Source organism: Eschrichtius robustus, chromosome 16 (genome assembly GCF_028021215.1).
Source record: "Eschrichtius robustus isolate mEscRob2 chromosome 16, mEscRob2.pri, whole genome shotgun sequence".
NCBI classification, from domain to species: domain Eukaryota; kingdom Metazoa; phylum Chordata; class Mammalia; order Artiodactyla; family Eschrichtiidae; genus Eschrichtius; species Eschrichtius robustus.
Genome location: NC_090839.1, coordinates 787,799 through 813,150, shown reverse-complemented (window position 1 = coordinate 813,150; position 25,352 = coordinate 787,799). Strand labels below are relative to the sequence as shown.

The window sequence follows — 25,352 nt, the reverse complement described above, 5'->3', positions numbered from 1 at the left end:
TGCAAGAGACCGAAGACACAGAGGGACCCACAGCCTCTTCAAGGACCAGCCTAGGCGGTCAGCTCGGTCAGCCACTGCAGCTTCCGATCAGGACCGACCAGAGAAAGCCAACGTGTCCCCCAAACCGGTGGGGAAGGATGCCCCCTGCCACCCCTCCAGCAAACAACACCGGCTTCCCTCCCCCCACAGCCTCCCGGGCGTCAGCACCGCCCCGAGGCGAGCCCCCTGCCCGTTCTCTGTCGGGGCTTGAGGGAGATGACCCTGGGGCAGAGAACGGGTGCTGGGGACGACGGGCGGGAAGACCCCAGCCCTGGGCGCCGGCAGGAGCCTCCGACCCGGACGTCCAGGGAGCCCCGTTCCCACACCGGCCGCGCACCCGCTCCTGACGAGCGGCTCGACCTCTACCACGTGGACGGGTCATCAGGCCGTGGCCCGTCAGCGCGGCAGCCCACGCTTGATTCCAGGACCCAGAGGCCTCACCGCTGCCCGTGATCAGCTAAGCCCCACCACCCTCACGAGTGAGAGAACGCAGAGCACAGCCCACTGGCCGTGGTCTGCTGGTCACGGTGACTCCAAGCAAGTCCACTGCACACGGGGGAGATCGAAGAAGGCCAGCCGCTCGACCTCAGGGCAGCAGAAGGGCCGTGGGCCCCCGGACCACCCTCTCCAGAGCAGGCTGGGGAGCGGGCAGGCACCGCCCCCAGGGGGCGCGCTCCACGTCACCCACCCACTCACAGCCTTTCATCACCAGACACACACACAAGTTATGAAAAACGTTTTTATTTTAAATCAAAGTACCAAGCAGATACTTGCAAAACAACATACAAAGTAGAACTCAGACGCCTCCCTTCCCCAGGCTGCCTCCGAGCCCCACAGATGCGGTCCTGCCTTCCCAGACGCCCGGCCGGGACAGCCTCCACGCGCCCGGCGGGTGGAAGGGGGAAGCGGCGGGTGGCCACAGCGAGATGGCCCAACCCCACAGCGGGCTGAGGTTTCCTGGAGGACAGTGGGCCCCTCCCCACACCCCGGGCTCAGGGCCCGCCAGGCGCCGGTGTCTGCAGGAGCAGCTGTCGGTGGCTTCCGTCCGTGTGGCTCTGAAACCCAACTTTCCTCCCGGTGCCACGTGGCCCGCGGGCGGGGCGGCTTCCGAGAGGCGGCAGGTCTGACCGGAGAGGCTCCAAGCACAAGACACCCAGTTTCACGAGCGACACGTGCTGATGCGGTCTGAGCCGGACTCGGGACGGGCCGGGGCGCCTGGTCCACGGGCTCACACCGCACGCGCATCAGAGACGCGCCTGGAAGAGGAGCGTGTAGCGAACAAGGAAGTGACATCGCGCTGAGACCAGCAGGCCCGAGACGGCGGCCAACCAGACACGCCAGAAACAAAACAGCCTCGGTGCTTGATGCGGGGCAAGGGCGCTGAGGCGGGGTCCGGGCCACCGGACAGACGGAAGGACGGATGGATGGATGGATGGATGGATGGATGGACGGACGGAGCCCAGTTCCCTTCAAAGTGCGAGGCGGGCAGTGGCTTCTCTCTGGGTCTCCACAGGTGACAGACAGGAGGCCCAGGGTGCCCGTGGGGACCCTCTGCTGCAGTGGCTCAAGGCCTGCAGGAAGGCTCCTCCCTGGTCTTCCTCCTGAGTCCACAACCAGAAGGGCAGAGGGCCGGCTGGCCCACGGACATCCTTCCCGCGAGCATCTGGGTGCCCCCACCTCACCCAGCACTGGCCCCGAACGCCCTGGGGCACCAGTGTCGGCCGGTGGGGTGCAGCCCGCCTCCAGGAGGGGGCCCCACCAGCACGCTGAACACTGGGGATCACGAGCCCTGATCTGAGGCGCGTCCCAACTGGGAGTGAACCCTCCAGAGCCCCTGCTTGTTCTTTCCACGCACCCTCCTCAGGCCAAAGCCGCAGGGGATGCCCACCATCTCGCTCCCCTGGGGGCCTTCCCGACAGTCCCTGTGTACAAAACACTCTGGAACCCAGAAAAGATCGGGAAGCTAGGCACTCAGCGTTGTTTAGGTTGAAAACACTATAAACCTGACTCTTCCTAGAAGCCTACTAAGGAGTTCACTTAAAAATACCCCCAGAGCATGTGCAATGGCCCCTGAGCCCCTGAGCCCCTGCCAGGCAGGAGTGGGGGTGGGGTGCCCCCCCCCCCGCCCCGGCCTGTGCTGCTCAGGCCCCTCGGCCCCTCTGGCCAGGCAGGTGCCCCGGGGTCTTCACCCCGACCCCTGGGTGCCCTGCAGCCCCACCTGAGCCACCTGCAGACCTGCAGCACCACTGATGCCTGTTCCAGAGCTGGGAGAACAGGGTGCTGGCCACACTAAACCTACAGAAAACTGTGGGAAGAAACCAAATCCATAGGATCCATGGGTTTCCACACTTGGGGACAGTTCCCAAGACATGTGTTAGTAACGGCCTACCCCAGCCGGCGGGCCGAGGCCCTGCTCCCTGCCCTGCTTCTGCTGCCAGCTGCACCTGGGCCCCCTCGGCCTCCCCGACCTGGCTCCTGACCAAGGCCCCACATGTAAACAGTATTAATAAGCAACAGATGGAAATATATATTTCCCGAGAAGACAGGGGAGGAGGCTCAGAAGCCGGGGACCCGAGTCTCAGGCTGCTGCCGCGCCCTCTCCGCTCCGCTCCTCTCCTCTCCTCTCCGCTCCTCTCCGCTCCGCTCCGCTCCGTCTGTTTTGGCGTTTCCTCTCTTTGGTTCAGCAGCCCCGCGGGGCCCGCCGGGTGCCAGCGCTGTGCTCCCGGCCAGCCACGGCCTGAGGAGAGGCGGCCAGCCCTGTGCCCACGAGGGGCCTCGCCCCCCCGCCGACGGCTACTTGTGCTCGTGGCCCTCCGCCATGGCGGCCACCTCGATGGTGGCCGTGTGCTCCTCGGGTCCCGGGCCGGCCACGGCGCTCTCAACGGCCCCCGTGGGCACCGTCACGATGGTGCTGCCCCCGGGCGACACCTGGGCCACGTTCTGCAGGGTGGGGCCCAGGCCGGGCAGGGCCAGCAGCTGCAGCGGGCTCACCACCTTGACCACAGTGCTGCCGTCCTGCATGGCGGCTGTGCTCAGGACCGTGAGGCTGGACGCGTCCGGGTGGATCTCCACCGTGCTGGGGAAGGTGGTGCCCGAGGAGGCCAGCACCGTGTAGCCCCCAAGCAGCGGTGAAGCGGGGGAGCTTGCCGGAGCAGCCTGGGGCATGGCCTTGCCCAGCATGGGGGAGGGCAGGGTGGACACCACTTTGCCCAGCGGCACGCCGGTGAGCTGGGAGACGGGTACGCCGGGGGTCAGGGCGATCTGGGCGGACTGGGCGAGCACCTGCGAGGCGATGGCGGCCGGCCCGGACGTGGCCCTGGCGAGCCGGGGCCGCTTCACGGGGGGTGGCAGGGAGACCGGCGTCAGCGTCATGAGCACGTTGCTGAGGTGCTGCGACTTGTGCTTGAGCTCCTTGGCCCGACGGCGGTGCTCGTCACACTGCTGCTCCAGCGCTGCGGGGAGGAGGACAGGGCGTGACCGCGGGGCACAGCGGCACCCACGACCTGCCCGGAGCAGGGCCTGCGCTGACTTGGGGCCTGACCCTCGTGTCCTCACGGCGACGCTCTGTCCTGTCCCCCCACGGCCCTTGCAGTGACACTCTCTGTGGGGCCTGCTCTGATGGGGACCCACCACTCCGAGGAAGAAAAAGAGTCATCCTGAGCAGCTGCCTTGCGCTGCCCGACGTGGGGACAGGCCTTCCCTGTTCTCTGTACTGTGTTCCAATCATCCTAGCGCTCGCAGGAAAGTTGCCTTGGTGACGTATTAAGATAAGCAGGGCACAGCGCGTAAGCAGCCTGTCTCACGCGTGGCCACAGGCACCTCCCCAGGAAGGCGCCACCTCACAGGAGAACCGTGGGGCTGAGGGTGAATTTACGGGAAGTCTGGCTGGGGTCATGTCGGTGTCACCGACCCCGTGCCTCCGCAGCTCCCGCGCAGCTGTGGGGGTCACAGCGCAAGGCCAGCGTACCTGCCAGGTCGCGGGCGTACTGCTCCCGAGAGCGGTCCATCTGGCACTTGTGGCTGGCCAGCACCTTCTTCACGAGGTCCAGCATGCCGAAGTTCTGCACGATGTTGTTGAGGAGGACGGCGTCTACAAGGGCAGGGCGAGCACACGGTGAGAACGGGCCGGCCCACAGCAGGGTCTGGGGCACTCCACGCCACCCGGTGAGATGAGGGACTGGGCCCAGCAGGTTCCTGGTTCCCGGGCTCAACTTCGTCCCCGTGGCAAGGAGGGACCTGGTGGGAGCAGGCTAACTGCCCACCCCCGCCAATGCTGCTGGGCTCAGCTCGGAACCGGAAGGGGCAGGCTGCACCCACGGGCGTCCTGAAGCCGCCCACCACCGCCACCACCACGAGCAGGAAGAGGCCTCCGGGCCCACAGACCAGGGTAGGGAAAGACCGCTCACCTCGGAGCTGCAGGGGAGGGTCCTGGACCCGCTGCTGCAGACCCTTCATGGTCTCCACCAGCTCCTGGTGGAACTCCTGTATGACCTCGTCCAGCAGGCCTGCGTCCTTCAGCCCTCTCCAGAAGGCAAACGTGTCATCTGTGAGGGAAGGAGAGGCTCAGAGATGGGGAGTCCTGCACAGGCAGCCCCACCGCCGGTTCCACCCACACGGAGGAGCAAAGAACTGCCAGGAGGACACGGCTCTGAGGGTCAGCAGTGTCCCCCACAACCATATGCGGAAGTCCAGTGGGTCGGCCCTGCACTTCCTGCAAGAGGACGCCCAGCGGTCCGCAAAGGCGAAGCCAGCCGCAGATCGCAGCCCCGCCCAAACGCACCCCCTCGGTGAAAAGCCGAGGGAAGGCCCCGCCCCCACCCTGAGAAGCCCAGGAAGGCCCCGCCTCCCCACCTTGACAAGCCATGGGAAGGCCCCGCCCCCCCACCTTGACAAGCCCAAGGCCCCGCCCCCGCCGTGAGAAGCCCAGGAAGGGCCGCACCTCCGACGGCTGTGGTCCAGTCCCCAGGGTCCTCACAAGTCTCGATGGTGATGGTGGCAGGAGCCCCGTTCACTGCAACCAAGAGGAGCCCAGTGAGCCTCGCCTGCGACAGGCCAGCATCCCACCCACCACCCACCCCAGCTCTGACTCGCCGCCCCCACCCGCATTTTCACACAATTGACTGAGGTGCACGAGCACAACAGAGCACACACGTGCCTTGCGTTCTAAATTCACTGTTAAACATGTACAAAGAAGGAGCTGGAACATGCCTCCTCGAACCTGTCCACGTGTCCTCAACATTCTGCTGTCCTTGTCGCGGTCACGAGCTTCTACAGCCTGCTGGCCAGGGGCCACAGGCCAGCCTTCCTGCCTGGCCTGCTCTTGGGGTCTCTGTCTCACTGACACCAAGCGTCCATCTCAGCAGCTACCATGTTTCCATTTTTGTAAATCAGAAGCGGGACTTTGAGAGATGCAAGCCACCCAAGCTGGTTCACCTCTGACCCTAGTGTCTGCAGAATCCTGGACCCAGTTTGGATTTGGCCATTTGGGGCTTAGAAACAAGCCTGGAAACCTAACCTCTGGGTAAGCTTTCCGACCTCACGCCGGCCTCTTCCACATCTGACAAAGACGTCGTGCTGGGGATGTTAGATGCCTGAAATAGCTCTTTCTTAGTCTGGGCTGATACAGAGCTTTTAACTCCACGAGAGGCAACTCAGGTGTTCTGAGGACTCTGGCTGAAGAGACCACCACGGAGGTGAGTTTAAGCAAAGCGACAGACCATCCAAGCCCCCCAGGGACAACAGACTTCTAAGAGCTAAATCCCAAACCCCACGTGGCCTTTACCGGACACGGCGCTCTGACTGGAGCGTCAGCGCCCGGAGCCTTCCTGGAGATCTGTCACTGCGGCCGCCTTTTACAAGGCAGAACAGAGAGTCTGGACCCAGTGACCCGGAGGAGGCCCTGTTCCCACGGAAGCCACCGGCCCACCGGGAGTGCTGTCTCCCTGTGTCTCCTGGGGGCGGGGGCCTTGCCGTGACCCAGCCCCTCCCACGCTGTGTAGTGCAGTCCCAGGGCCAGCCCTGACTGCCGGCAGCCTGCGCGTTCCTAGAGCTCCTGGGAGGGACTCCCAACTGGGCCGGCTGCCAGCCCGTGCAGGTAGGGTGCAGGGACTCATTCGGGGTGAACCCCAGGACCTCACTTTGCCCCCAAGCCTGCCTCTCCATCCTCCCAAGTACAGGGCAAGGCCCCTCGACCAACCACCGTCTGGTCAGCCATGAGGACAGTCCCTGGCCCCACGGCAGCAGGCCCAGACTGACCTGTGGAGCAACCGCTTAGGGACAATGCAATTCCCGTCACAGGGAAGGTAGCGCCACCAAGTTACCAATGGGCACCATGAACAGGGAACTTGGGACCAGATTTCATGCTAACTTGTTTTAAAAAGAATCTCTGTATTCAAAAATCTGGAAAGAATTCCAGGAAATGTTTAGTCCTTCTACCAGTTAGAGCAACAGATGCCAACACAGAACATCATAAACACACCAACAAATCTCGAGTTGCAGGGAAGTGCACGAGCCGGAACCAAGTGCCACGGGGAGCGGCCCCAGGGCAAGGACAGATGGCAGACCAGGCGTGTGGGGCGCTCCCTGATCTGGTCAAAGCTGGGGGTGGGCACTGGACGTTTGCTCTGTTATTCTTCATACGAATCATTGTATTTTATAATAAAAATGGCTTAAAAAGAGGAAGTACTTCAGTCTTCCCTGTGGATGGAGGAGCAATTCAGCTAGACTTCCTCGGGGAGGGAGGAGTCGGTGGCTGCTGACCCCTGGGGCCTCGAAGGGACAGCTGAGCGGACAGGGGGCCCCGCTTGTGGCCGGCAGCAGAGGTGGCCCAGCACGTACCGTCGGCCGTGGCGGGCGTGAGCGGGATGTACTCGGCAGGCGTGGGGCTGCCCAGGGACGCGCGGGCCCCCGAGAGGTCGATCTTGGTGCTGCGGCAGGTGTTGGAGCAGACCCTGTCATGCTGGTAGAAGTCCAGCTCCCCGGAGTCCATGATCTTCCTGCACAGAGGAGGGCGGGGTGTCAGCCGCAGAAGGCCTGCCCCGGGGCGGGCCCAGAGTGGTGTGTCTGCGGAGGCGGGCTCCACCGGGGCTCCCGGGCCGGCCTCTCCAACACCCCAGCATAGCTCTCTCAGCTGGCGTGGGGACGCCTGCGTGTGGCTCTGTCCACAGGAAGGGCGACCACGGTGGCTGGTGCCCCCAGGGAGGTGGCTGGTGCCCCCAGGGAGGTGGCTGTCCAGAGGTGCCGGCCAGCTCTGAGGCGCTGGGCCTCTCCGAGACGCTCTGCTGCCCGCCAGCCCCGCAGGGGGACTCAGGGCCAAAAGAGGTGCTGACGGCGGTACACCCGCCTGGTGCGTGGCCCAAAAAGCGAGACCCTCCAGAAGCACCAACAGCACCAGCGCCTCCGGATTCTCGCTGTGTCACCTCCCAGCCTCAGTTTTACCAGGAAGGCACCACATGTACCCTGCCTGCTGGGACACCCCCCAGGCCCTCCTCTCTGGCCTCTCCCAGAGGTCCTGGACTTCAGTTCGCTGCATCTCGACTGGCCTGCCTCAACCCGCGAAAGGATCGGACGGCTCTGGGGCTGCCGCCCACCTCGGCCTTGGGGCAGCGTGAACGCGCTGGCTCCGGGGAGTGCAGCAGATGGCACCTCCCGGCAGTGCTCTTCCAATGAAACGGTCACAGCCGCACCACCAAGATACTCACGCCCGGCGGCAGGTGGGGCTGAGAGAGGAAAGAGCTGGGTTGATGGGAGGGTGCAAAGCTGCTCCGGGGGAAGGAAGGGGCTCCCCAGGGAGAGTGGCAGGGCTCCCACGGGCTGCAGGCACCCAGGGCAGCAGACATGCCCAAGGACAGCAAGAAGCCGCTTCTCCCGGGAATAAACACAGGAAGGAGAGGGGCCCCTTCAGCAGCAAAGCAACCAGATCCCGCCACTCTGGACACCATGAAAAACCATGGCTGTCTCTGGACAGACATGCAGCAGGGGCCACTTCAGAGGGGCAAGCCATTACCACCAAAGCAGGAAATGTTAAAACGTGGAAATTAGGCATTAACGTTCCTGGGGGTATAAACGCAAAAGCCTAGTCTGTCCTCAGCCTTCTTGGAAGGGGTATCACCCTTCCCGTTTCACAGGTGGAAGGGAGGAGCTCAGAGCCACCCGTGACAGGCCACAGCCACCAGGGCGGCTGGTGGAACGGGCACCGCAGAGGGCCCTACGGGAGAGTCTGAGCAGGACACTCCAGACCCTCGACATTCTAGGACCTGATGTCGGTGTGAAGTAGCGAAGAGCCGGCCTGAAGCTTCCCACCAATTCCTACTTAATTTCAAAGGGAAGACGAAGTGTACAGGGAGAAAGGTGAGTGGACGCCTCACCAAGACCCCACCACCGACAAGGGCAGCGATGGGGCACAGGCCAGCAGGACTGACTCTAAAAACAGGAAAGTCGGGGCTCTAGGCCAAGACCCCCTGAAAGCGTCAACGCCACGACTGTCACAAGGTCACAGGAACAGTCCAGCTTGGAGGAGACCAATGCCGCCAGTGAACACAAGCAGTCCGGACAGGACCCCTGCCGGCAGACTGGCCTCCAGGAAGGACAACATCTGCACAGCTGGACAGACTAACGCACAGCAGCTTAAAGAAGCGCAGGCTCTCAACAGGGACCCGAGTCTGGGGTGATGGCGGGAGGCACACGGGGGTAGGTGCTGCCTCAGGAAGAAGAAGGCTGGCCTGGCCGCTGTCCTGACGCGCAGACAGCTTCACAGCCGGTGTCCTCCTGGTGACACAGTCACAGGTGCCTCGGTAAGGGACTGGTGGTGATCAAACCAAGACAGAAAGGGCTTCCCTGGGGGTGCAGTGGTTGGGAATCCGCCTGCCAATGCAGGGGACACGGGTTCGAGCCCTGGTCCAGGAAGATCCCACATGCCGCAGAGCAACTAAGCCCGTGCACCACAACTACTGAGCCTGCGCTCTAGAGCCTACGAGCCACAACTATTGAGCCCGCAAGCCGCAACTACTGAGCCCACGCTCCACAACTACTGAAGCCCGCACCACTCCTAGAGCCCGTGCTCCGCAACAAGAGAAGCCACCGCAATGAGAAGCCTGCGCACCGCAACGAAGAGTAGCCCCCGCTCGCCGCAACTAGAGAAAGCCCGCATGCAGTAACAAAGACCCAACGCAGCCAAAAACAATAAATAAAATAAATAAATTAATTTTTTAAAAAACAAAACAAAAACAAGACAGAAACCCCTGCAAGTCTGACAGGGTCACGTGCTGGCAGGGGTGTGGGCGGCCCAGCCCCGGGGACGCTGTCCACAATCCTCATGCAGAAAATGCCCCTCATCTTCAAAACGCAAAACCCAAAGAGAAAGCAGTGGCCACAGTGCTCCCCGACACCGGGTCGCCGGCCCACCCCTGCCCAGTCCCTCCCGCCGGTCCCCCGCCCCATCCTGTCTCCGGCCCCGCCCCATCCTCTCTCCGGCCCCGCGCCCCGCCCCGCCCCATCCTCTCTCCGGCCCCGCCCCACGCCCCGCCCACCTGAGCATGATGCCGTTCATGCGGATGGCTCGCTTCCAGTCCTTCAGCGTGGACTTGCCGGCCAGGTGCACAAACTCCTTGGGGCTGATGACATGCTCATCGTACTGCGGGGGGAGAGCAGAGCAAAATCAGGACAGAGCCTCCCCACCGCCCTTCCCTCCCACCTGACACCTCCGCCCCCCAGAGCTGGCCTGGGAAAGGGGGTGGACGGCAGGGCAGATGTGGTGGAGCCGCGGGCCGGCTCTCAAGCTGACACTCAGGACTCAGGAAGGAACCGCCACGTGAGAGCCGGACCCTCGGGCACAGGGCCTGGAGCGGGGAGCTGGCCTCCTCCTGCCCCAGCGGGTAGTCAGACACTGGCCCCCAGCGGGGAGGGAGCTAAGTGCTCGGCGCTTCCCCCCAGCCACACACCCAATGCCTGGGACCCAAGGACCCCACACCACTCAGAAAGGCACAGCGCTCTCTCCCTCCCTCCAGACAGCAACTGGCAAACCTCCTTACGCGTAACTTATTCCACAAATAATGTACACATATATCACAGCAAGTAACAGGAGACACAGTGCACAGGGTCAGCTGTGAATGTCCCTTCAGCCGGCCTGGCCCACCCCTAACGGCACCCTTCACGGCCCAGGAGCACATGTCCACTTCAATGTCAGGGAACTGACCCCCTCCTCACAGGTCTGCTAGTTTCCCCCAACAGTGGCCTGAGAAGGTAAAGTATCCTATTCAGTCTTATTAAACAAGCAATTACTGGAACCAAAGAACCAACATAAAACTGCATTTACTTAGAAAACAAAGGACTTCCCTGGTGGCGCAGAGGTTAAGAATCCGCCTGCCAGTGCAGGGGACGCGGGTTCGAGCCCTGGTCCGGGAAGATCCCAAGTGCCGTGGAGCAACTAAGTCAGTGCACAGCAACTACTGAGCCCGCGCTCTAGAGCCTGTGAGCCACAACTACTGAGCCCACGTGCCACAACTGCTGAGCCCACGTGCCACAACTACTGAGCCCACGTGCTACAACTACTGAAGCCCATGCCTCTAGAGCCCGTGCTCAGCAACAAGAAAAGCCACCGCAATGAGAAGCCCGTGCACCTCAATGAAGAGTAGCTCCCGCTCTCTGCAACTACAGAAAGCCCGCACACAGCTTTATTTAAAAAAAAGGAAAAAAAGAAAAAACAAGCAGGCTGGGGATGGATAAGTCACTGGTCTCAGCAGAGGCAGAAACGAAAGCTCCAACTGTGGCCTGGATGCACAGCTGGGCCCCGGCCAGGGTGCGGGCCGTCCCAGGCGTCCCCTTCCCAGGGTGTCCCCTTCCCGGGCGGCTGCCTCTCGGGCGCCCTGCAGTCTGTGCCAGCTTGGGCCCAGGTTACCATGCCACTGGAGCAAAAGCACCTCAACTCAGCTGCACATGCCTTGTAGCGCTCCACAGACACTCATATTCCACAAATTGGAGGTTCGGGACAACCCTGTTTTGACCAAGGCTATCGGCGCCGCTTTTCAACAGCAGTTGCTCACTTCAGGTCTGTGTGACACCTTCTGGTAATTCTCGCAATATTTCAAACTTTTTCGTTATTACTATAGTTGTTACAGTGATGTGTGAGCAGTGATCTTTGATGTTACTACTGCCACTCCAAAAGCTCAGATGATGGCTAGCATTTTTTAGCAATAAAGTACTTTCAAGTTAAGGTACGTACATAGTTTTTAAACACACTGCTATGACACCATTAACAGAGTACAGTCTAGTGTAAACGTTATTTTTATATGTGTGAGGAAAACAGTGTGTGTGACTCTTCTTATTGCGACATGGGCTTTACTGAGGCGGTCTGGAACTGAACCTGCAGCGTCTCCGAGGTCTGCCTGTATCTCCAGCACACTTGGTCGCGGCAAACACCACCAGCCTGGGAAGCCCCTCTTGATGGGAGCAGCTGTCCTAATTGCCTGAGCCCTGCACTGTTTCTCTCTGAGTCAGGAAGCCACTTCATCCCCTCAGTCAGCTGGTCGGGAGCCAGGCCTGAGCCCGGGCAGACAGGCAGAGTCAGAGTCGGAGGACCTCGCTGGCCGCTGCCCGAGCCCAGGAAGTCCACACTGGGCCCGGCCTCTGCCCCCACCACGTGACACCCTCTCTGGCCACCACCTCTGGCCCTGCCCGCACCCGGACACTGCAGCACCACCTGCCGGCCTGTCTCTCCCTTGCATCTTGCGTGCCCCCCCATCCCACCTCCCTCTGGGGGACCAGGCTCTCCTCTGCTGGTTGGGCAGGTGTGCCCACTGTCAGGGTGGGCCAGCTGACCCCACTCACAGCCCTCCGACCGTCCCACCACAGAGCATGCGGAGCCTCCTGGGACGCGCACTAGCGCTGCAGAGCCCATCACCGTAGACTCACCCACCTCCTCCGCTCTCCACGCCTCCGGCCACCTAAAAGCTCCTCTCTGGAACCACTTTCCCTCTGCCTGAAATCATTTCTTAGAATACCCTTAGTTACGACTTGCTGGTGGCAAACACAGTTTTGCCTGAAAATGTCTTTGTTTCCCCTAATTTCTGAAGACGACGTCACCGTGTGCAGCTTTCCTCTCCTGGCACAAGGAGACCCGCGCTGCGCCGGTCGCCCGGCTCCTGGGGAGCCTTTAGAGCTCAGCTGCCAGGGGGGTCTTGCTCCACTGCTCTCGTTATTCCACCTCTTTTGCTTCTAACTTTTAATTTTGCTGTGATTTCAACCTTACAAAATAACTGCAGGTACAGTACACAGAGCCCCAGCGGCCCCTGCCCCAGGCTCCCTCTCCACACAGGGCCCATCTCTAAACACTCGCGGGGTAGCCGCCCTGAGTCCTTCACACCTATTTCCTGAGAACAAGGTTCCTACGTAACCACACACAGCTCTCGAGATCAGGAAACTACCATTAATGTATTATTATCTGATCCACAGGCAGTATTCCAATTTCACAAACTGTCCCAGTAACGGCCTTTGTGGCAACTTTTCTCTGACGCAGGACACGGCCTGACTTCGCGCTGCACTGACCACTGCGTCTTGCCTCCTTGACCCAGAGCAGCTCCTCAGCCCGATGGTGTCTTCCTGACCTCAACATCTGTGAAGCATGCAGGTCAGCGTTTTTGTAGACAAAAATTGTGTCCCTCAGTTTTTGTCTGACGTTTTCCCGAGTAGAGTCGGGTTGTGGGTTTTTGTCGGAAATGCCACAGAATCCCTGCCCATTCGATCAGGAGGCCGGGATGAAGGCTGGTCCCGATACTGATGGCCAAATGTCATCACATTTAGGGGGTGATCTGCAGGCTTCCCCCTGCCGTTCCTGCTTTGCCTCTGTAAGCGGTACCTCAATGATGGGGGTACCTGGAGACCAACTGTCCCTCATCCAGCTTCCCCTGACTAGTTTCAGCACCCCCTTGTGGCACTCTGGCTCCAGCACCCCTTCTACATTTGTTAGTTGGTGTAAGAGTTTAACCTCTCCCTTGTGTCAATGTAAATAAATAACATGAAATACACTGCAATAAATATGGGCCCATAGATTCTTGTTTTTACTTGAATCATAATCCATGACTATCATTCATTATTCTGATGCTAAAGTGTCCCAGGAGCCAGTGGAAGGTCCTTTGTGCTGGCACCTATGTAGATTTTGAAATGTGGTTGGTTTCCTCTTATTCATTCAGTTTAGGATCTGTTAAGTCTCTTGAACTGTGGGCTGCTATCTTTCCTCGGTTATGAAAGTTCTCAGACGCTCTCTCCTCTCAGAATTCAGATAGATGCATTAGACTTTCTTGTGCTTCCATTTTCCCTCATGACATTTTGGGGGATGACTGTCTGGATAACTTCTTCACTTCTATCTTCCATTTCACCAATTCTCTCTTCAACTGTGTCTAATCTGCTGTAAAATCCATCCACTTAAGTGTTCAATTTTAATTGTTTTTCACTTCTAGTTTGTTTTTTTAAAAAAAAAATAGTTATTTATTTATTTACTTGATTGCACCGGGTCTTAGTTGTGGGAGGTGGGCTCCTTAGTTGCAGCTCACGGGCTCCTTAGTTGTGGCATGTGAACTCTTAGTTGCAGCATGCATGTGGGATCTAGTTCCCTGACCAGGGATCAAACCAGGGCCCCCTGCGTTGGGAGTCTTATCCACTGTGCCACCAGGGAAGTCCCTCTAGCTTCTTGTTGTTGTTCTTTTTAATTAATTAATTAATTAATTTTTTTTTTTTTTTTTTTGGCTGTGTTGGGTCTTCATTGTTGTGCGTGGGCTTTCTCTAGTTGCGGCGAGCAGGGGTTACTCTTCGTTGCGGTGCATGGGCTTCTCATTGTGGTGGCTTCTCTTGTTGCGGAGCATGGGCTCTAGGCACACGGGCTTCAGTAGTTGTGACACGCAGGCTCAGTAGTTGTGGCTCACGGGCTCTAGAGCACAGGCTCAGTAGTTGCAGCACATGGGCTTAGTTGCTCCACGGCATGTGGGATCTTCCCGGACCAGGGCTCGAACCCGTGTCCCCTGCATTGGCAGGCAGATTCTTAACCACGGCGCCACCAGGGAAGCCCTCTTTTATTTCTTGAAGTAAATTAAACATAATTATTTTATATTCTGTGTCTCAAAATTCCAACCTGCAGCATTTGTGGGTCTGATTCTGCTGTCTGTGGTTTCTGTGTGCACTCATTCAGGCGCTGTATTTCCTGTGTGCTCAGTGTTTTGTTTTGTTTTGTTTTACTGTGAGCTGCTCCTTTTCTTGGAACTTTGTCTGCCAAAATTACTTGAAACCTGAGATAAAGATGAGTTCTACCAAAAAGGATTGTTCATTTGCTTTTGTCAGATTCCTGGGGGAGCTGCCAGCCAGGAACAACCTACGACTAAACTCTTAGCTAAAGGTGTTCACACTCTACAGGCCACATGTGAATCCTCAAGAGGGTTCTCTCTTCCACCCGGTGCTAAGACATGAGACAGGAGTGTTCCATGCCCTGGGGGATAGAGGGGACGGGGAGTATGTGATTAGCATCCTCTCTGACCCCCAACACTGAGGGTCGAGACCTCTGGAAGTAGCAGCATTACAGGGACAATCTCTGCCCGCAACAACACACCCAAGTTGGGAGCCCTGGGCTTCACCTGCTCATCGCCAGCCCCATGAGGCTGAGAACAGCAGTGTCAGGCAAAGGCTCTCAGACAAAAGCCGGGGTTGGTGCTTGGCCTCCCTCTATAACCCGCCTTTATTCAGGCCCCGGGCATGACTATTTCCTCCTCTTTTGCCAGCTTACGGAGGCATCTAGAAGATGCGTTACGAAAATATCCTAAGTGGCATTTTTGGCTGTTTTCAGCACAAGGTGAGTCTGGGTACCTAAACTACCGTGTTGCAGAAAGAGCAGACCTCTCCCCTCCATCTTACTCATGGCTGCTAATGAGTCTTTGCGAAGCATCCCTCTCGTTCAACCTGCCCAGCAGAGTCACTGCCAATCCCAACGTCAGCAGAGCTGCCTTCCCAGCCTCTCTCCACAGCTTTGCTCCAGGAACAGAGAATCTCTGTCCTGAGGCTCTCCGTGTGCCCCAGCAACAATCCTGTCTGTCCCTGAAGGCTCCTTCCTTCTCCTCTGCTCTCCCAAGCACGGGATTTCTGCCTTCTGAACTGCCCCCCACAGGTCACACCCCCTGCCGTAGGGGTCTTCTTTTGTTTGCTTCACAGCTGCGGTACTGGGGGCCCCTCCCTGCAGCCCGGCACGCAGGCCTGTGCTCTGGTTGCATCAGAACCCTCACCTGAACACACTTCACATTGATGCCGGGGCACACAAACTTCCTCCAGATCAGGTTGGCTCTGCTGTCCCCGCAGGTGATGGGGTACACGATCTCGGCCTCCAGGCTCTCCTCCTCTTCAGCCATCTTCACTTCTCACCAGGTGTGTCGACAGGGAAAGGGGCAACATAGAAAATCAGTTATAATTTCTCCAAAGCACTTCCTGTAAAAGCACAACATTAACTACCAACCTAGAAACCAGAAACTGAAATCCAGGAGGGACTGAGGCAGGACCAAGGTGGGCGGGGACATTTCTCATCAGCCCGAAGTAAAGGGCCACTGAAGGAAACAAACTTTAGCCGGCACAATTCCAGAGAAAACCTATTCCTAACATTCGGAAGAGCTCTGAGGCCTTCAGTGTTAGGCAACAGGAAAAGACTAAAGGTGATAAATCATCTTCACTGCCACTCACTGACAGCTACACTAAGTAGAACCGCAAAACCAAGCTCTCCCCGCCAGCCACAGGCCAAGGCCACACCTGGAGACCCTGGAGCCAGGGCCTCTGTGGCGCCGCCTCTGAAGAAGAGCCCACAGGAGAGCCTCGGCAACCTCTGACTGGCCCCCTACTGATGGGAGGACCGTCCCCTCGGAAAAGCCACCTCCAGAGCTGCCTGCGGGCGCTGCCGCGAGAAGGCAGGCTCCCTACCTAACACGGCCTCCTTGAGCTGCGAGGACGCTGTGAACGCGGCTGCAGCAGCTGCCGCGGCGTTTTCCGTCTCCATGTTACCCTCCGTCAGGTCACTCCTGGGAACAGAGGAGAGGAGAGGGGAGACATTAACACCCCCAACGACAGCCAGCCTCGCGCTCTGCTGCCATCCCTGCCCGACTTTCCAGTCCAGCCCGAGGTCACGGCGCGGCGGGCTCAGGGCCATGTGCTGTCCGTCACCGCGCTGCTGACCCCACAGGCGTTGCTCCTCGGCTTCCCTTGGAAAACCCAGTTCCTAACTGGCCCTACTGTGCTCTTGTCAGAGGAGAAGTTACCGTGCGCTTAGGGACACGAAGCTGTGACCCTGGTGGCGGGAGAAGAGTCAGGGAAGCGTTACTCGCTCCTGGCCGGGTGGCGGCTCTGCGTCCCCTGGCGCCCCCTGCCCCCAGGCCGGGTGCCCATCCTCACCCGTGCGGGGTCAGGTTGGTGGTGACCAGCACGGTCTTCACCTCCTCCACGCCACTGCCATCCGCCGCCGTGTCGGGCGTCGTCACCACCACCACCTCCTCCATGTGGACGCTCACGTCGGGGGTGGCCATGGCTCAGCGGACAGGAGGCGCCAGGGCACCGGGCCTGCAGGGCAACAGGGGGGCACAGGGTCTGCACGGGGACCTCGCTACCTTCTGACAGAAGCCATGCAAGAGAAGGGCTCTTCCAGGGCCTGGGGCTCTGGCAAGGATGGAGTGAGCACTGAGAGAGGAAGCCCTGGAAGAACCTCGGCGCCATGACAGGCCTGAAAGCCCAGTGGTCACCTGCGGGGGACGGGGAAGGAACCAGAATGTGGGCAGACGCCTCTGGAGGTGGGTCCCACGCCCTGAACTCAGGGCTGTGCACAGAAAGCCCGCGGAGGGACTTCCCTGGCAGTCCAGTGGTTAAGACCCTGCGCTTCTACTGCAGAAGGCATGGGTTCGATCCCTGGTCGGGGGAACTAAGATCCCGCATGCTGCAGCACGACCCAAAAATAAACAAAAGAAAGCCCTCGGAGATGAATCCTGTCTTTGGTCTGGGAGACCCTCCCAGGCATTATTTTGTCTTGGCTGGCTCTGCCCTCCAGCAAGCCCCAGGCCCTCTAAACTCCATGACGGTCACGGCCAGGCAGGCACCGAAAACTCCGGGGACCCAGAGGCGCCCCACTGCTCTCCTGCTCTCCATCCTCTGGCGCTTGGCTCAGGGCAGACCAGGTACTGATGCATCGCAGCACGGAGGACACGTAAGAGACCTGGCTTTTAGCCAAAGCACAAGGAAGGGGGTTCTGGGGGTCAGAGAGTATGCAGGAGACTGCGGAGAGGAGGGAGGCGGAAAGGGCTTGCCCCCAGCTGTGTGCAAAGGCCTGGGTCACTCCTCACCTGTCCGTGTGTGGACCTGATCCTAAATGGCAAACCAAAGCTTTCGAGGACCGACCTCCAGGGTCGACCCCCACCCAGGTCTCAGAGTGGCCTTGGGTGGCACCTATGGGACAGATCCAGAGAACACTGCACAGGCTGGAAGGCTGAACTGATTCAGGGCCACGCCTGCCCACAGAGGGGGCTCAGAACCCGCAACCCAGGTCCATTTCCTGCTACAACAAAACGCTCCATCCTCCACGGGGTTTAAACAAGAGCCAGAATCGCACAACACAATATTCAAAGTATCCAGAATATGATCCAGAATTATCTCACACACAAAGAACCAGGAAAGTCTGACCAATTCTCAAGGGAAAAATTACCCAAGAGAAGCCCAGTCCAAGGCGACCGCTGGAATCCACAGTGACCTCAGAGCTGCGGGCGCTCCTGCTTCACAAGTGGAGCACTTCACAAGTGGAGTCCTTGAAAGGGCTGCCGCAGGAAGTGAAGTCACAGCCAAGCGGAAATTTGAAAATTAAAAAATATAATAACAAATAAAAAAAATCCACCAGGTGGGCTCAATATCAGAATGGAGATGAGAGTGGAAAGAGATACAGCAATGAAAATAAAGATAGGTCAGTACAAACGATCTAATCTGAACAACAGAAAGAAGATGGAAAAACAAAATGAACCGAGCTTCAGGGAATGCAGAACAATATAAAAAGCTGGCCATCTGTATCACCAGAGTCCCAGAAGGAAAGAAGAAAAAAGTGTGATGCTAAAAAAACTCTGAAAAAATAATAGCTGAACACTTCCCAAATGTAGTGAAAAATACAAACTTACATATTCAAGAAGCTCAACAAACCTCAAACAGGATAAACTCAAAGAAATCTACGCCCAGAACATAATCAAACTGCCGAAAACTAACTAACGGACAACGTAAGAACGTTCCAAAAGCAGCAGATAAAAAGGTATGTATTTCCACATGAGAACAACAATTTGAAGGCCTGTGGGACTCTCTCCTCAGAACCACAGAGCCCGAGGCAGGGACATTCTTAACATGCTGAAAGAAAAGAGCCTCAGCCCAGGATTCTACAACAGTGAGAAGATCCTTTAGAAATGAAGGCACAATAAAGACATTTTCAGATAAAGGAAAATTAAGAGAACTGGCCACAATCAGACCTAATGCAGTACTTCAGACAGAAGGAAATTACAGCAGAGGGAAGCCTGGAACTTCAGGAATGAAGGAAGGCAACCAAAATGGTAAATATCTGGATAAACACAATAAATGACTGTTCCCTTCAGTTCTTTAGGCATGTCTGACAGCTGAAAGCAAACATTCAACACTGCTGGTGGGACTCAATGTGCGCAAACATAGACCACCTACAGCTTCAAAGGGGACAGTGCCAGGGCCTACATGGTGGTCCCGCTTCTATATCCCTCTGAAGGGGGAGAACACTGTTCTAAGCAGACAGAAAAATCAAGTCTTTCAAAATGAGAATGCGTGAGCAAGCTGGGTATTCCATGTAATGACCTCTGGAAGGTCATCCAGAGACAAAAGAAGTGAGGTACAAAGCCACAGAAAGACACGGCGGGGACTTCCCTGGTGGCACAGTGGTTAAGAATCCGCCTGCCAATGCAGGGGACACGGGTTCGAGCCCTGGTCCGGGAAGATCCCACATGCCATGGAGCAGCTAAGCCCGTGCGCCACAACTACGGAGCCTGCGCTCTAGAGCCCATGAGCCGCAACTACTGAGCCCACGTGCCACAACTACTGAAGCCCGCATGCCTAGAGCCCGTGCTCCGCAACAAGAGAAGCCACCGCAATGAGAAGCCCGTGCACCACAACGAAGAGTAGCCCCTGCTCCCCATAACTAGAGAAAGCCCAGGCGTAGCAACAAAGACCCAACGCAGCCATAAATAAATAAATTTATTTATTTATTTATTACAAAAAAAGAGACATGGCAGACCCTTAAATGCACACTGTGAAGTGACAGAAGCTAGCCTGAAGAGACCAGTGGTTGCCAGAGGGTTGCGGGGTGGGCAGGAGGATGAATAGGCGAAGCACAGAGGATGTTTAGGGCAGTGAAACTACTCTGCGTGATACTGTCATGGTGGGTCTGCACCATCACGCATTTGTCAAAACCCACGGGATGTACAACACCAAGAGGGCACCCCAAGGTAAACCATGGACTTCGGATGGTTCTGATGTGTCAATGCAGGTTCATCCTTCGTAAAAAAACGTACCCTTCTGTTGAGTGATTTCGTTAATGGGGGAAGCCATGCAGGTGTGGGGGCAGGGAGTACATGGGAAGTCTCTAGAACTCTTTCTCAATTTTGTTGTAAACCTAAAAGTGCTCTGAAAACTTAAGTCTTAATTAAAAAATATAAAAATAAAACATACATCGTACAACACCAAAAGTGAACCCCAATGTAAACTATAGACTCTGGTTGATGACGGGTCAACTGGGGTTTGTGACTGTAACAAACATACTACTCTGGTGAGCATGTTAGTGCTGAGGGAGGCTGGGAAGGGGGGTACATGGGAACTCTGGGGGCTCCTGCTCAACTGTGCTGTGAACATAAACCTGCCCCAAAATGAAGTATGTACATTACAATACAACGAATAGAGAATATAGTGGAAAATGCAAAGACAAGCTACAGGTGGAAGAAAATGCTTGCAAATCGCATGTCTGGCAAAGAACTTGCATGCAGAACATACAAAGAACTCAGCAACAGCAACACAATTTAAAAGCAGGCAGAAGTGGAGCCTTCCCTGCTGGTCCAGTGGTTAAGAATCCGCCTTCCAATTCAGGGGACGCGGGTCTGAGCCCTGGTCAGGGAACTTAGGCTCCCACATGCCGCAGAGCAACTAAGCTTGCACGACGCAACAAAGACCCGACGCAGCCAAATAAACAAATACATTTTTTTTTTAAATAAATAAATAAAAGTAGGCGGAAGGTTTGAACAGACACTTCACCAAAACAGAAGTCCAAATAAGCACACAGAGGGACTTCCTTGGTGGTCCAGTGGTTAAGACTCTGCACTCCCAGTGCAGGGGGCCTGGGTTTGATCCCTGGTCAGGGAACTAGATCCCGCATGCCGCAACTAAAGGAGCCCACATGCCACAACTAAGACCCAGTGCAGCCAAATAAATAAATAAATAAATATTAAAAGAAAAAACAGTAAACACATAGAAAGATGCTTGACATCAGTAACCCACAGGAAAATGCAAACTAAAACCATAACGATACGACCACACCTATTAGAACAACTTAAAAAGCACCAACACAAAGCTGAGGATACAAAGACTGTGAGGATGTGGAGAACTGGAATGCTCACACCCAGCTGCTTGGTGCAGCCACTCTGAAAAGGGTCTGGACGTTTCTCAAAGGTTACATGTACTCTTATCACATGACCCAGCAACCCCACTCCTAAGTATCTGCCCCACAGAGATGAAGACTGGGGTTTCTTTAAAAACCCGTACACACAATTTTATGACAGCTTTATTCATAACTGTCAGAAACTGGAAACAACTCAAATGACCTTCAGTAGATGAAAAGAGAAACAAACCATACAAAAGAATACTACTCAGCAAGATAAATAAATAAATAAATAAGCTACTGGATACGTGCAACAACCTGGATGGATCTCCAGAGAATCATGCTGAGTGGGTTACACACGCAGACCCTGGAGGTATCAGCCACCACAATAGAGTGAATGTCACAATAAAGTGAGGCACGTGACATTTTTCGTTTCTCAGTGCATGTAAAAGTTATATTTACACTATATTATAGTCTATTATGTGTACAATAGCATTATGCCTAAAAATGACATACATATCTTAATGAAAAAATAATTTATTGCTAAAAAATACTAACCACAATCTGAGCCCTCAGTCTTAGTAGTAACATCAAAGATCACAGATCACAGATCACTGTAACAAACATATTAATAACGCAAGAGTTTCGAAAATTCCGAGAACTACCAAAACGTGACACAGAGACCCAAAGTGAACAAATGCTGTTGGAAAAATGGCGCTGATAGACTTGAGCGATTCAAGGTTGTCACGAACCTTCAATTTGTAAAAAATACAGTATCTGCGAAGCACAAAAAGTGAAGCCCAATAAAACAAGGTGGGCCTGTAGACGGTATGAGTCCACTTACGTGACATTTTGGGAAAGACGAAGCTCTAGTGACAGAGAACAAATCACTGGTGCCAGGGGCTGGGGGAGGGGGATGCGGCATGAAAGGACAGCACAAGGGGGATTCTGGGGGTGACGGGATTGCTCTGTATTCCAGTCACGGGGGCAGCTACACGATGAATCTATACAGGTGTTAAACGCATAGAACTGTACACCAAACAACCATAAAAGTTTACCATTTGCGAATCTTTTAAAAAAATTAAATGGGCCCAAAAAAATGCTACTGTATCCTGGCATATATGGTGAACTGATTTTTGACAAGGGTGCCAAGACCATTCATTGGGGAGCGGGGGCGGTCTCATCCGTACGTGGAGCTGGGACAACTGGACATCTGCAGACCACAGACAAAAATTTACATAAAACGGATCAAAGACCCAAACATAAGAGCAAATACTGTAAAACGCTTAGAAGAAAACACAGGGGAAAAGCTTCCTGACACTGGATTTGGCAAAGATTTCTTTTTCTTTTTCTTTCTTTTGTTTTTTTTTTGGCCGCACAGGCACAGCTTGTGGGATTTTAGTTTCCTGCCCAGGGATGGAACCCAGGCCTTCGGCAGGGAGAGCGCAGAGTCCTAACCACTGGGCCATCAGGGAGTTCCCTGGCAATGACTTCTTGAATATGACACCAAAAGCACAGGCAACAAAAGAAAAAACAGGTAAATTAGACTCCGTTAAAATTAAAAACTATTGTGCATGAAAGGACACTCTCAGGAGACTGAAAAGGCAACCTACACACTGGAAGAAAGTGCCTGCAAAGCATGTGTCTGCCAAGGGATTCACATCCAGGATACAGCTCAGCAAGAACAAAACAACTTAAACCATGGGCAAAGGACTCAGAGTAGACATTTCTCCAAAGGAAATACGCAAATAACCTGTAAGCCATTGAAAAGATGTCCAGCATCCCTAATCACTAGGGAAATGCACACAACCACCACAAGGAGATACCACTTCACACCCATCAGGATGGTTATTATAAACAAACAAACAGAAAGTACATGTGGTCAGGATGTGGAGAAACTGGAACCACCGTGCACCATTAGCAGACAAGCAAAACGGTGAAGCCGCTCTGGAAAGCAGTCTGGCAGTTCCTCAAAAAGCTACACGTAGGGGGGCTTCCCTGGCGGTCCAGCAGTTAAGACTCCGCGGTTCCACTGCAGGGGGCACGGGTTCAATCCCTGGTTGGGGAACTAAGATCCCGCAAGCCGCACATCGGCCAAAAAAAAAGACCACTTGAAAATCGCCCTTAAAGTAACATTGCTCCGTGGTGCTTGGCTCTCACCGAGGTACCGCTGCTTTCACCGGGTGGACTCCAAGGGGGCCAGAAAGCCACGCTTGAGCTCAAAGCTGCAGAAAGGCAGGGACCCACCCTATGGGCGGCTGTCCTCACCCCCACATCTCAAAACCGCTAAGCAGTGGGAACACACAAACCGAATTCCTGCCTCTCCAACATCAAGTTTTCAAAATTCTTCTTTCCCAATTAACCTTGAGGTAAAAAAGATAGGAGGAAGTATTTCTGAAGTAGCATTCCTGGGCATAAATATACAAAAACAGGACAAAAATGTGAGTGTGCGGTCAGTACACTGGATTCAGATCTGACTTTCCATGTCTTCCAAATAAACACAAATATTTTCCTTTGATAAAAATACCACTAGAAACATAGCAGAGGTCACAAAGCAGTGGCCCACAGACACAACTTTTTTTTTTTAATATTTATTTATTTACCTTGGCTGCGCAGGGTCTTAGTTGCAGCATGCCGGATCTTCATTGCGGCATGCGGGATCTTTAGTTGCGGCATGCAAACTCTTAGTTGCAGCATTCATGCAGGATCTAGTTCCCTGACCAGGGATCGAACCCAGGCCCCCTGCATTGGGAGCGCAGAGTCTTACCCACTGGACCACCAGAGAAGTCCCAGCACAATTTCTTTCATTCTCACTGTGTTTCAAGATTTTTAATTAGTTGCCAGCTTTTTCAAATTTTACAGGGTTCACATTCTAAAAATCCAGATTTCTGGCTTCTCTTGAAAAATGTCACAAGAATTCATCCCTGGAGGTGGTCCCTCTAGTCCTGCATTTCCTTGTGAATCTGGGCTTCCTGGCCCTGCCCTCCTGGGGGGCGAGGGGGGCGCAATGCACTAGCTGCCCAGTCTCGACCACACCCTGCGTCACACCCAGCCAGGACGCACTGGGCTCTTAAGTGTATGATGTATATGTACAAATCCCCGCCCCCCCACCCCGTCCAGTATGTCTTCCCAAAGTTTTATACTTCCTACAAAGAAATAATTTTTGAACAGTCTGCTTAATTTATCTTGTTACATTTGGAATTTATTTAATCCATTTGGTGTTACCCTAAACGGACTGACCCACACTGTTGGTGGGAATGTAAACTGGTGCAGCCACTATGAAAACAGTACCCAGGCTCCTCAAAAGACTAAAAATAGAACTACCATATGTTCAGCAACCCCACTTCTGGGTGTATATCCGAAGGAAAACAAATCAGGATACCCAAGAGACACCTGCACCCCATGTTCACTGCAGCGTTATTTACAATAGCCAAGATGTGGAAGCAACCTAAATGTCCACGGTCAGATGAATGAATAAAAATTTGGTATACACATACAATGAAATATAACTTAGCCTTAAAAAAAAAAAAAAAAAAGGAAATTCTGCCATTTGTGACAACGTGGATGAATGTAGAGAACATCATTCTAAGGGAAATAAGCCAGACACAGGACAAAATACTACATGCTACCACTTACATGAGGAATCTATAATAATCAAACGCAGAGAAGCAGACAGTGGAATGGTGGTTGCCAGGAGCTGGTGGAGGAGGAATGGGACACATCAAAAAGTACAAAGCTTCAGTTATGCGAAATGACTAAGTCCTAGAGGTCTAAGGTACAGCATAGAGCCTATGGTTAACAATATCGTACTGTATACTTAAAATTTTGCTAGTTAAGCGTTCTTATCACAAACTAATGAGAGCGGGAATAAACTTCTGGAGGTGATTGACAGGTTAATGGCATAGACTGTAGTTTTATGGGTGCACACTTAACTCATCAAGTTATATACTTCAGTTATGCACAGATTTTTGTAAGTTAAAAAAGACTCATGTAACTGAAACTGTATTTGCAGTGTTAGCAAAGAAAGAAAACGTTGATTCACTGGAAGAGTCGCTCAACTACATGAATTATAAAGTTAACCAAATATGTAACAGGCAATGGACCCATATTGATTGGTTCCTACAACGGGGTTCAAGCAGATACGGGTCTCACCAAAGGGTTGCACGCACGCGGCCCCCACGGGAAAGGGGGGGGCCATCCACCAGGCCCCCACGAGAGGGGGTGTATCCACAAGGCCCCCAAGGGAGAGGGGCATCCGCGCGGCGCCCACGGGAAAGGGGAGATTAGCCACGCGGCCCCCAGGGGAGGCGAGAATTCACGCGGTCCCACGGGAAGGGGGGGGTACCCACGCGGCCCTCTCCACGCAGCCCCGCCCAGGGCCCTCCCCGGCGCCCGCCGCCCGCGGCCCGCCGCCTTCCGGCAACATGGAGGCCGCGCCGCCGCCGACGCGCCTGACGCGGGCCCTTGACGCCCGTGACGCCCGCCGCGCGCCGCCGCCCCTCCCCCGCTCCCCTCCCCCCGCCGTAACGTCCTGACGCTCCGCAGGGACCCCTGACTGGACGGCGGCGCGCGGCGGAGCGAGAGGCCTCGCCGCGGGGGGGGCGGCGGGCGCTTACCTGGGCCGCGGCCGGGCCTGCGCGGGCGCCAGCGGGCGGGCGGCGACGGCGGC

The 25,352-nt window shown here is 55.6% G+C and overlaps 1 protein-coding gene across 4 annotated transcripts; it reads right to left on the bottom strand.

The window, feature by feature from the left end:
* Positions 1-764: 764 nt before the first annotated feature.
* On the bottom strand, positions 765-25,352 carry GMEB2 (glucocorticoid modulatory element binding protein 2). 4 transcript variants are annotated; one of them, XM_068524667.1, is made up of 11 exons: positions 25,033-25,049; positions 24,320-24,380; positions 16,447-16,611; positions 15,979-16,076; positions 15,297-15,424; positions 9,567-9,670; positions 6,877-7,034; positions 4,979-5,050; positions 4,446-4,583; positions 4,007-4,129; positions 765-3,491 (listed from the first exon to the last, which is right to left on the bottom strand). In XM_068524667.1, exons 3-11 carry the CDS (start codon positions 16,575-16,577, stop codon positions 2,833-2,835), a joined length of 1,611 nt encoding a protein of 536 aa, XP_068380768.1. In that variant the 5' UTR covers positions 16,578-16,611; positions 24,320-24,380; positions 25,033-25,049; the 3' UTR covers positions 765-2,832. The 4 variants fall into 4 exon arrangements, with proteins under 4 accessions (XP_068380768.1, XP_068380769.1, XP_068380767.1 ...); XM_068524668.1 differs by lacking the exons at positions 24,320-24,380; positions 25,033-25,049 and adding an exon at positions 25,300-25,352; XM_068524666.1 differs by lacking the exon at positions 25,033-25,049 and having other exon boundaries at positions 24,320-24,643.

Bases quoted from the DNA above. Each gene is read 5' to 3' on its own strand.
- GMEB2 (XM_068524668.1), bottom strand. From the start codon at position 16,577: ATGGCCACCCCCGACGTGAGCGTCCACATGGAGGAGGTGGTGGTGGTG. The intron at 9,671-15,296 runs GTGAGGGTTCTG...CTCCCCCCGCAG, and splicing joins TCAATGTGAAGTGTGTTCAG to TACGATGAGCATGTCATCAG. The intron at 4,130-4,445 runs GTGAGCGGTCTT...CTGCCCTTGTAG, and splicing joins CCCTCCCCTGCAGCTCCGAG to ACGCCGTCCTCCTCAACAAC.